General features: G+C 51.2%; 1 protein-coding gene and 1 non-coding gene across 26 annotated transcripts in view; one reads left to right on the forward strand and one right to left on the reverse strand.

Moving 5' to 3' along the window:
• Positions 1-7,596, reverse strand: part of Hdac5 (histone deacetylase 5) — a 34,904-nt gene extending 27,308 nt beyond the window's left edge. For 19 of the 25 annotated variants that reach the window (XM_087574715.1, XM_087574703.1, XM_087574723.1 and 16 more), the window contains exons 1-2: positions 7,459-7,596; positions 1,779-1,989 (exon numbers count right to left, since the gene is read on the reverse strand). In XM_087574715.1, coding sequence (XP_087430841.1) covers positions 1,779-1,800 — 22 coding nt within the window. In that variant the 5' untranslated portion in view covers positions 1,801-1,989; positions 7,459-7,596. Of the gene's footprint in view, positions 1-1,778; positions 1,990-7,223 lie in introns of all 25 variants that reach the window. The other 6 variants (XM_087574716.1, XM_087574707.1, XM_087574728.1 and 3 more) reach the window with 2 other exon arrangements.
• Positions 7,597-8,529: 933 nt separating this feature from the next.
• Positions 8,530-8,661, forward strand: LOC148003115 (small nucleolar RNA SNORA33). The gene has a single exon (XR_015632488.1). It is a non-coding gene; the product is annotated as a small nucleolar RNA SNORA33 (small nucleolar RNA).
• The last annotated feature ends 2,953 nt before the right edge of the window (positions 8,662-11,614 follow it).

Here is an 11,614-nt window from a genome sequence, read left to right on the forward strand (position 1 = left end):
TGGGCATTGGAAGCCCCAACCCAGATGCCAGCTGAACTTGGAGAACAGATGCTGAGCCCCCTTCAAGAGCAAAAGCCGAATGCAGACAGGTTGTCTCTGTGCCACAGAGCAGCTGGACCCCACTAGAATAGCCAGCCCTGGAGCTGTTGGAAAAACCAAAGGACTAGCCCCAGCAGTTCACCTCTTGGCACAAGCAAAGAGCCCTGTTTTTAAGCCTCTCAACAGTCTTAAAATATAGTTCTTTATCCCGTGCCCCTCTTTCTCCCTCCCATACACAGAAAGACAGCATCTCCCCCTACTGGGGGCAGCTGGAAAGCCAGTCAGGAGGCAGGTCACCAAGAAGACCTATCCTACCAGAGCTCAGAAGCTGCCAAGCTGGTGGGGATCTCCAGCTATAGCACACTCCTGCCAGCTCTGACAGGATGGTTGTGAGGAGGACCTGGAGCATCAGTGACTAGAACACAGCCCTAATAACTCACCTTTCGCTGCAAGAGAATGAAACCCTACAGCCACCAACGGGTGTCCCCGGGTGGCCTCTGTGCCCTTGATCAAGGGTCAACTCCCAACCCCTATGTGAAGCAGGGACTAAAGATGGCTACAAGAAAGCAAGCAAATGCCACTGTCTACCCATCTGAGCAAGGAGCAGAACTGAGGGATGACGGATAGTCATCAAGCCTCTTCCTGTCCCTTTTATGACCTACGAGGATAAGACCGGAAGCCAGAGCTCTAGAGCCCACCTGGTGCAATCAACCCTTAGGGGTTTGAATGAAGGCAAGGGCGGGAAGATCCAGTGGGAAGGTAGCTGGGGAATAGGATTCCCCAGTAGGGAGGCTGAATTCCTCCCTGCTTCTTGCAGCTCAGTTTTTATCCAATGCCCTCATCTTCTCTCTCTCTCTAAAAGGGAAAATACCCATCTATCCATGCTTGCAGAAAAAGATACAGGGACAGGCTGTGCTGGGAAGGGTTAGAGTTGGATGGGACACCGCAGGACAGGCACCGACCATCTCAGACTGTCTGAAAGGTGACAGCTAGGGACAAGAGGCAGTTATTACTCCGAACATGCTGACCCGTGACCTTCTGGGGAACTCCTGAGGGTCCAGCTCAAGTCATTTGGACACATCCTCATAGGCACGTGTCAGGACACACCCAAACAGAGCTACCCTGAGTCCCACCCACAGACTATCTCTGGCAGCACAGAGCAGGGTCCCAGCAGAGAGGAACGGGAACTGAGAGTCAAAGACCCCAACAAAGGAATCCACCAAGAGAAAGAGGGTCATCTACTTACACTCAGCAAAAACATAACCCCACTCCTATCCCCACACCATAGAGCCTAAGGCCTAGGGCCCTTTAAACCTCCACCAGGAACAAGGTACATACAGAAACACAGTACTCCAGCAAGGAAAAAACCTTCACCATCGAAGAAGCATGAGCTGTATCTAGGAAAATGCTACCAATACTGCCCCGGGCTACCCAGGGAGATTCACAGCACCATCCCAGGTATCCAGTGCTCTCATGTCAAAGGCAGGCATGGGGCAGAGAGAGACCCAGGTCCTCCCAGAGCCATGGATTCCCAGGTCTGTCTCACGGTTGGCCTCTTGTTTTTGTTTGTTGGGTTTTGTATTGTTTTGTTTTTTGTAATGTGACTTTCTCCACTCCTGACCCCTCCATTCCCTGACGTCTCAGACACTGGCAATCAGCTGGCCTGGGCAGGAAACCCACACAGCCCACTGCATTCAAAACTGCCCCAAGAGGCTCCTCTCCAACCTCCCAGCTCTTACCCGACTCGTTGGGAGAGTTCATGCCGGCTCTGGGCCTGCAGGAAGCTGACGTTGGGGGCTGGGACAGGAGGGGGTGGAGCTGCTGTGATGTCAAGAGAGACAGACGATAACAGACAGACGGACGGGACAGGAGCCCGGGGCCGCAGGGCCTCTAATGCCCATCCAAGGCCATCCTTCGGGGCGAGGCAGTCAGGCACTCAAAACGGCATCCCTGGGGAGAGACGGAGCAGGGTTAGCGGTCCCTAACTCAGGACTCTGAGAGCCAGGGGAGACCTTGGAGCGACTATCTTGTACCAGGGAGGAGAGGGAGGGCCACCTGCCCAGGGCACATAGGAAACAGCATTGGACCAGACTCATTTTTTTCTCTTTCTAATTGGTGCCCAAGGGACAGGAAATGGCTATCGTGGTCTCTGCAGACGTCAGTGCCCAGTGCCAGGTGCACCTACAGGCTGGCCACATTTGTGGCAATGGGAAAGGCTGAGCTGACCTGGGGTCCCTGGCAGAAGTTCAGAGAAAGCTACCGAGTACCTTGCCTGCACGTGTATTTAATCACAGAACTTGGGAGGATCAGGGGTTCAAGGCTGACCGTGGCTATATAAGCTTAACGCTATCCATACACAAAATCACGCCTCCAAAAACCCACCAGGGCCAATGAGAGGGCTCAGCAGGTGCTTGCTGCCAAGCCTGATGACCAGAGTTAAATCCCACCCACATCATAGAAGGAAAGAAACGACTCACAAAAGTAGTCCTTTGGCCTCCACATATTCATTATGTTATATACACACTCATATACACTCATATACATACATGTACACACACACACACACACACACACACACACACACACACAAGTAAATGTCATTAAAAAAATAATAAAATTATTAAAGTTCAGGGAGGAACTAATACTCAGCCCCATAACCCTGGGGCTCGCAGGCCCAGGATCTTCTCCCTAAGTTTCGAGCCTTCGCCACCCATCTCTGGAAACATGCTTTCTTGTCTCCCCAGCACCACAGTGAGTCAGGGCACAGGAGTGTGTTTCGTGGATTAGGAAAGTCAAACAGATCCAGCACTCTCTATAAGTGTGCTGGGGTTTCTGGGCCCTGGCCCAAGGCTTTGTGTGTTGTTCAGATTGTGCCCTGTGGAAAGAACGGTGAAACCCAGACTGTGCACTGCTGGTCAAGCAATGGCCTGATACATACTGAGTCTACCAAAATAAGGAACACCTTGTCCCCATTTACACAAAGGCACCAAAAGGCCCAACACTAAACAAAGTCAACGGAGTAACGGAGAATGGAGTAAAGGGCCGGGGCTTTGCCAGAGTCCCCACCCTAGCCCTACAGTTAGTCTTCAAGCCATAGATACTAGGCAGCACCCACCTGGACCCTAAACCGCCCTCGATCCACCCAGACATGATCTCATTCATTTGCTTCCAAAAGAAGCCAGGCTCTCCAGAGCCCTATGAGAGCAAGAGTCAGGGAGTGACCAGAACTGCCAGCATTAAAGGCCTAACTCTACTCCCCGGACTCAAGCAGCCCGTCATGTATCAGGTATTACCTAACACCCTTTACTCTGATACCAAACTTTCTCCCAGGGAGCCCTACCTCCTGGCAGTATTAAACTTTTGCAAACCCTCCATTCTTATCAAAGATTCCCAGGGGTGGGGTCCAGTTGGAGCCTAGAAGCCTCCCAAGTCTTCCTTGGGAGGGCCACGGGACGCACACAAAGACCCAGGAGTCCCGAGCCTGCTGCTCTCGACTCTGGGGCTATAGAAGGGTATATTTCAGATCAGGGTTCAGAACTGAAAGACCGAGACTAAAACCAAAAGAACCTGTACAGCTCTGGGACCAAGTTCAGGAATGCAGCAGGTGGGGCTGTTGGTGTCCTGGCAGAGCCCGCGTGGGCAGGCCAGCTCAGCCCATGCCCACACCAGAGCTGGCGCCCAGTCCCGCTCACACCCTTTCCCGTGGGTTGAGGAACACAGGTTCAGAAATTCCCACGACTGCCAGCAAGTCTAAGTAGCCCAACCCATCTACTTAATGAAGAAAACCTCCACAGTGGGCCACTCAAGACGACCAGATCCCAAGGGACCCAAAATTGATGAAGCTCACCCCTTAACCCCCATTTACCCTCACCTAGTATTTCTTTGGATCTCCTCCCCTGGGGAGAAGAAGAAACATCTCCTCAAACTCACACCGTGGGCTCAGGATGTAGTCATGCGCTATTGCTCCCCCACAGAGTGGGACCCAGAGACACCATCCACCTGCAAATAATGGCTTCTACCAAGCCCCAAGACCCAGTTCACAGATCTTCCAAGTGAACGAGACCCACCAGCAGGGCTTCCTGAAAAACAGTAGAGCCTCCCCAGCCTCATCAAAACAGACCTAACTTCTTGTCTAGGGCCAGGCAAGGAAAGAGCAGGCAGTCTGAGGCGTCTGCACGCCTCTTCAACAGAGAAGTGGCCTGCTATTGTTACATGGGTGGGTAGCTGGGGACCAGAGCTGTACAGCTGCTACGCTAGCCACCACGTGGGTGACAACTCAGTGTGCCAACTTCAGCACCCCCAAAGTCCTGTTCCCCTCCCCCCAATAGTCAACTCTATCCTTCCAGGGTCGGCTACTCCAGGGTCTGAACCTACTTTCTACCTCCATCCAAGGCATCCTGACAAGGAAGGGAGGAGGGAAGGGCAGAGCCCCCACCTACAAGCTCTATTAAAGAAGGCAAGGCAGAAACCCTAGGGCAGCAGCACAGTCCTTCACCACTCATCAGCAATAAAAACTCTAGCAGAAGGTGGGAGGAAAAGGAGACAGGAAAAGGTGACCAGAGCCATACCATGACCCGAGGGCCACATCACTATGCCTTCCTACAGAGATCTTGTCCCTCCAACAGCTCCCTCCAAATTCCCCTCCAGAATCACCAAGCCTCCCACTCCCGACATGCCAAGGGAGCCTGAGAGAGGCAGGCCCAAGTCTTGAGCCCCTAGTCCAGGGCCACTCTTAGGTCAAGGGCTACTCCCCAAATCAGAGAACAAGGCCTAGCAGTTTGTACCAAATCCTATGCACCCAAGATGGGCTTCGCTCGTCGCCTGGCAAAGCTCAAAGCCCAAAGCCCAGACATCCCATCGAAAGACACCAGCAGTTTCTCATCTCGACCCCTCCCGGCTTCAGCCACAGCAGACAACTGTTCCCAGCCTCTTCCCGGAGCCTCCACTGCCTTGTGCCTACCCTCCAGCTGAGCCAACAGAAGTCCAGGAGGATGGAAGCCACACAGGCCCCCAAACTAGGGAAAGGGGGAAGACAACAGGGGAGTGGGGGGGGAGGCACCAGGCTGACAAATTCATTTTTGCAACCAGCCCATTTCTGTTTGTCTGCTCAGACGCAGGTCCAGACATCTGTACAAACCAGATGGAGGAGGCTGCTATTTCTAGAAAAAAAAAAAAAAAAGGAGGGGGGGAGGGGAGGAGGTGGAGACAGAGGGCATTAGACTGGGTCTGTTTGCCCTAAAACTTCAGACAGTGATGATCTCCCCTCAGCCCCCCCGCCTCCCCAGCACTACCAGACAGGGCTCTCATTCAAGAAAGGGCTGAGGTTGGGGCTGGGGTGAGGTGGGTAGGGGAAAAGAAAGGGAGAGAAAGTTTAATTAGCCAAAGTCAGCTACAATAGGCCCCCTCACTGGCTGCACCGCGTTTTCATTCATGAGCAAGCGACAGTGCTCCAAAGTGCCAAGAACTGCCGCCCCCCCTCACTGAGTCTTTCTCTCACCCCCCCCCCAACAGGAGTGAGTCCTCTAGCAGGCTGGCTGAGCCCGATGCTGTGTTCCAGACACCCCTCCTCAGAGGGACGTGAGTAGGAAGAATTAATTATTGAAGAGCAGCTGGTACTTCAGCACCGACTGCCTTACCCCCCCAGTTCCTAAGGCTGTCCCCCCCTCCTCTCCCATACAAAACAACAATGACCCCCCTTCCCAAGCCCCGTGCCTAAGCGCACAGCTAAGATACCAGCCCCAAGAAATAGAAAGCAGAGCTTTTAGCTCTGCAGCTACTTGGGGGTAGGTGGTGCGTGTGACACGGTTACCCCTCCACCTCCAGATTCCACGATCCTTGGAGGATACACTGAGGAAGACGGGGAACATTTGCTACACGTGCACCCGGGACTTGTCTCTCCTGCCCCTAGTGTGTCAGGAGGTGCAGCCTGCTCCTTTAATTCAGGCTCTCTGTCTCTAACAAGATCTAGTCCAGATCCAAGTCTAAGAGGCAAGAGAGAAAAGGAAAGACTTAAGGAGGAGGAGGCAAAGCAAGTTCTCCTCGAGCTTTGTTTAGGGAGGGAAAGAAAAGGGAAGACTGGAACGAGCTGGCAGGAGCCGGTAACAGGGCTCACCCTTAGCGCATCGCATCTCCACAGCTAGCCTGGGCTCCTGGGTCCCACTGTGTAGGGTTTAAGAGACTGGGGATTCTCCCTGCCTGCAACCTTAGAACCCAAGTGGAGGGCCAACAGGTCCCAATGACAGGATTAGCCTGAGGTCTTCTGGCCCAAATCAATCTCCCATTCCCCGTCTCCTTTTGTTCCTAGGATCTGACTCTATCTTCCTTCCCATTGAACCCTAAACTCCTCTCCATTCCATCCCCAAGATCCAAAGCTAATTTCAGGACCCAGAAGCATAGTGGTCACTACCAGAGTGAGAATCCACGTACACACACACACACACACACACACACACACACACACACACCAAAAGCAACTGCAGTTGCTACCCTTCCTCTTCAGGGACAAAGCTCATCTCAGAAGGCCAAACGCAGGGACATCCAGTGGTCACCTTCTCCCCGAAATGAAACACACTCGACTCCCCGCCCCCAGCTCTTAGATTAATTACTTATCATCCAGCCAGTTCTCTTCTTCCTGAGGGCCCCAGGGATGAGTGGGGAGGGGGAAGCCGACTACCCCCAAGTTAACAAGGCACTATTAGAACCTCTGCCCCATGAGAAACAAACCCAAGATGAAAACTGGGCGCAGGGGTGGGGTGGGGAGATCTGCCCTAGCCAAGAAAGATCACCAATTCATCTCCCAGCTCTTTCGAGCTCCAGGGTGTCAGACAGAAGAGGGTGGTAATAAACGCAGTAACGCCTCACAGGCGAGGGGGTGAATAGCACAGACAAGTAAGGTGGGCCCCGCAGTCCTTTTCCACCTGCAGGGACGTCAAGGACATAAAATCAAGGGTATGTTCTTCGCCACTTGGAGAAGCACTGTGGGTGGGCTGTGCCCCTCACCTCAGAGTAACAAGAAAGGGTGTCTAGTGAAGAGAGAGAGGGTCTGCCCAGAATCCGGGTAGCAAGGCTCAAGTCGCGGTTGCAACGGATTAGGAGCCGCTGGGGAGGAGACAAATCAGACATCCCCGACTGGTCTGCGGGCCATTTGGGGGCGCGGGGTGCGGGAAGATCGGCCCCTCCCTTACCTGCAGAGAAGGAGCCCTGCAAGGGAGGGATGAGGAGGGGCGCGCGCGGCGAGCCAGAGGCAACACTCCCCGGGCCCCGCGACGCTCCCTGGGGGTGCAGGCTGGCTCGGCGCGCGCGCCGGGAGGAAGGACAGGGTCGTGGGGAGCCCGCGGGCAGCGACGGCGGGAGGACGAGACACTGCGGGGCGTCCCGGGGCTGCGGGAGGTGGGGTCCTGGCGGGTGCGGCGCGCTCACCCGCTGAGGCTCGAGCTCCGGCTTCGCGGGCGGCGGCGGCAGCAGCGGCGGCAACAGCAGCGGCAGCGCCTCCTCGACGGCTCCTCCATCTTTGCGGCGGCTCCTCCGGCTCCGCTCGCCGCCGCCACCAACAACAACATTCGGAGACGTCACTCCCGTCACGTGACCCGACCCCGAGCTAAAAATAGGCTCAGACCCCCCCTTTTTCGGGCTTCAGCCGAGAACCCTCCCCTCCCAATCGGCCCTCCCCTCAGATGGGCGGGACCAATAGCGCCACCGTGACAGCTTCTTAAAGGGCCAAAACCCAGCCCAAGGTTAGGCTGGGGTGGAAGTGGCAGGGAAGGGGTCTCGATCTCTTCGCCAAGTAATGAAATGAGTAGAAGCCGGATCCCGGCTGCTGCAGGGGCTGGATGTGTGGGATTTACGATTTTGTTCTCTGTGCTTTTTCGACTTCCTTTTCAAACGGTGGATGGTGCAATCTTTGCCCGCCTGAGCTGTTCCCTAACACGCCCTTCCCTTGTTAGGAGGAGGGCATGGGGTGGAGGTGGGGTGTGGAATCCTAGGGGCTGCCTCGGAAGTGGAAGCCTCTGCAGGAGCGTCGAAGCTGAAAGATTAGCTTGGACAATCTCTAACCCATCGTGCCTAATCAGGCAAAATGCTGCATCTTAATGAAGAAATTCCTTGGAGAAAGCCAGCGTAGGTTGTCACTGTCCCTGGCCTTCAAAGGAACCGACCAAGAACCTAAAAGACCGCTGGTCTCCAACTTTGATACCACACATACCACCATGTCAGTGGAACTGAACATAACTGTGTTATTAACCCTACATAGTTTTGTCAATGACCTAGCAATTCTCCTAGGGAAAATGTATTCTAAGAAAATATTGTGCTCCAAAATGAGCATAGAAGGAGATTGCTTATAATATGAGATGTTGGAAACAACCTAAATATCCATTGTGTAGGTATCTGCGAATAAACTAGGGGACCTCTATTCAGTAAGTTATCATGCAGACACAAAATTATATAGAAATATATAGAGAGAAAATTATACAGAAATGTGTGTATATTTATTTATAGCCAGCCAATTAATCTGCTTATCTGAATGTGTTTCTGCAATAATTTAGAAAATGTTGGTAATAGTGTTGTCATGTAGTGAGCCTTAAAGACAAGTGACTGTTTTTAAAATCCCTGAAAATGGCTACAATATTGTAAAAGTTATAATTATACGGGTCTACAGCCTGGAGCATAGCTTGGAAGTAGACCAGGTGGGTAGCATCTGAGGCCTGTGTTCGATACCTAGCATCCAAAACAAAACAACATAATGACATATTCACTTCACGCTCTTGTTTTAAAGCAGAAGATGATGGTGAACGCCTGTAGTCTCTGCACTTGGGAGGCAGAGGCAGGCAGATCTTTGTGAGTTCAAGGCCTGCATGAACTACTTAATAAGTTCCAGGAAAGCCAGAGCTACATAGAAAGAAATTGTCTCAGAGAGAGAGAGAGAGAGAGAGAGAGAGAGAGAGAGAGAGAGAGAGGAAGAAGAAGGAGGAGGAGAGAGAGAGAGAGAGAGAGAGAGAGAGAGAGAGAGAAGGAGGAGGAGGAGGAGGAGAGAGAGAGAGAGAGAGAGAGAGAGAGAGAGAGAGAGAGAGAGAGTGTGTGCAAGGTCATCCTCCACACCAGTGAGTTAGAGTCCAGTGTCAGCCTGAGTGTCATGAGCTCCTATTTCAAAAATAAAAAAAGCATATGAGAAAAAAAAAAAAAAAACCAAAGCCATACCCAACAGGGACATTGATTTACGCCAGGCGGTGGTGGTGCACACCTTTAATCCCACTTGGGAGGGAGGCAGAGGCAGGCAGATCTCTGACTTCAAGGCTAGCCTGAACTACAGAATGAGTTCCAGGACAGCCAGGGCTACACAAAGAAACCTGTCTCAAAACAAACAAAACAGAATATTGATTTGTTCCAGTACTAGATGCAAAAATTCATGTGCCTGACACTGTATGCATAAAAAAACCTAGGAGACATAAACCAAATGTTTTCTTTCTTTTTTCTTTTCTTCTTCTTCTCTTTGTTTGTTTGCTTTGTTGTTTTGTTTTGTTTTGTTTTGTTTTGTTTTGTCTTTCAGGAGAGAGTTTCTCTGTGTAACCAGCCCTGGCTGTCCTGGACTTCAATTGTAGACCAGGTTGGCCTCCCAAGTGCTGGGATTAAAGGCATATACCACCATGCCCAGCAATGTTTACTTTCTTTATTGACTTCTTCTATGGCCCCTGAAATTTGAAACAGTCACATGTAAAAAAATAATTAAAAAATGAAAAAAAAGGACATGTGTAAATGGTGCTGAAATGAACAGTAAAGGTTTCTCCTATAAAGTACCTCATGACTCTGTCCATGCCGTCATCTGTATCCTCACACCTCCGTCCTAGCCAGATCACACCTTCCTTAAATACAGCAGCTGGATCCCGGCAGCTAATACCATCCCTGATTCCCTCTGGGTCTCCTCCAAAAGTCGGAATGATCGTTTAGAATGCAAGTCTACTGAAGAACAGTTTGGAAAACAATTCTGATTTTGTCACTAGCACCTGTCAGTGGTCCAGAAGTGTGTAGAGCAAGTCACCAGAGCAGCTTGTTCGGAATTGTTCACTCCTGGAGCCCACCCGCAACGCTTACTGTTCAGAGTGGGAAAGAATCCCAGAAACCATCATTTTTAATAGATTTTGCTGCAGCCAGTCCTCTCCTGGATCTTGGGAGAACACCAGCCCAGAGTTTGAGCATGACATGATCTAAGCTTCCCCTCCTAAGTTTAGCCTTTGGAAGTCCAGTCTTGTACCTTTCTCTCCTTTTCCTGTGCCCCATTTCCAGAATGCTCCATTCCCTTCTCTTTACTTCTAACTCATCTCCCAGAGTCCAATTTAATATTACTTCCTGAAAGAGGCCTTTCTTTGTCTTTTAATTAAACGAGACCCCTTGTTATATATACTTTCACTGACCCCAATAATAACTTGTAAACATTTCTCTCTCTCTTTTTAAGATCTATTTATTCTATATGAGTACACTGTAACTGTCTTCAGACACCCCAGAAGAGGGCATCGGATCCCATTGCAGATGGTTGTGAGCCACCATGTGGTTGCTGAGAATTGAACTCAGGACCTCTGGAAGACCAGTCAGTGGTCTTAACCGCTGAGCCATCTCTCCAGCCCAACATTTGTCCCTTTATAGCATTGTTGGTTCAGTATCTCTCTCCTGCCCTAATATCAGCTCTTTGTGGGGAGGGTGCTGGGTATTCCACTAGGGCCTTACACATACCAAGCATAAGTCCTAAGCACTGAGCTACACCCTCTAAGCCCTAAGGGTCTTGAACTCAGAATCTGCGCATCTCCTAGAATGTACTTGGAAAGCTTGATGAACTCTGTTAAGGAGATGATGGAGTGTTATAAGGACAAGCCAAGGTAGCATCCTCTGACTAGATAGTAGACTCTGGGCAGAAAGGACACAACACAGACATCCCACATCACTCTGAGTTAGGGGTCCTCCTGTCCTTCTTCCTGTAACACAAACCCATTGTGCTGGCTAGCATTGTGTCAACTTGACTCCTCTCCTCTCCTTGCCTCTCCTCTCCTCTCCTCTCCTCTCCTCTCCTCTCCTCTCCTCTCCTCTTCTCTCTCTCTCTCTCTGTCTCTTCACTATGTATATCAGCTGGCCAAGACCTCATAATCCTCCTGCCTCAGCCTCCAAAGTGCTGGAATTACGAGTGTTTACTCTCATGACCATTCTGTTTTTACTGTTACACAATGTTTATTGTTTGGTTGGTTTGGTTTTTCTGAGACAGGGTTTCTCTGAGCAGCCCTGGTTGTCCTGGAACTCACTTTGTAGACCAGGTTGGACTCAAACTCAGAGATCCATCTGCTTCTGCCTGTCTAGTACTGATATTAAAGGGGTGGACCACCATCACCACCACCACCACCTGCCTCTATTACCTAATTTTAAGATACCTCTTTTTAAACTTTTTTAGATTTATTTTATTGTATTTTCGTATGTGGGTGTTTTACTTGCAAGTAGGTGAGAGTACCGTGTGTGTGTCTGGTAACCCTTGGAGGTCTAGGTCCTCTTGGAACTAGAGCTTGGATGGCTGTGATCCACCATGTGGGAGCTGGGAGTTTAG

The sequence above is a fragment of the Rattus norvegicus genome, chromosome 10, assembly GCF_021556685.1.
Source record: "Rattus norvegicus strain SHRSP/BbbUtx chromosome 10, alternate assembly SHRSP_T2T, whole genome shotgun sequence".
Taxonomy (NCBI): Eukaryota; Metazoa; Chordata; class Mammalia; order Rodentia; family Muridae; genus Rattus; species Rattus norvegicus.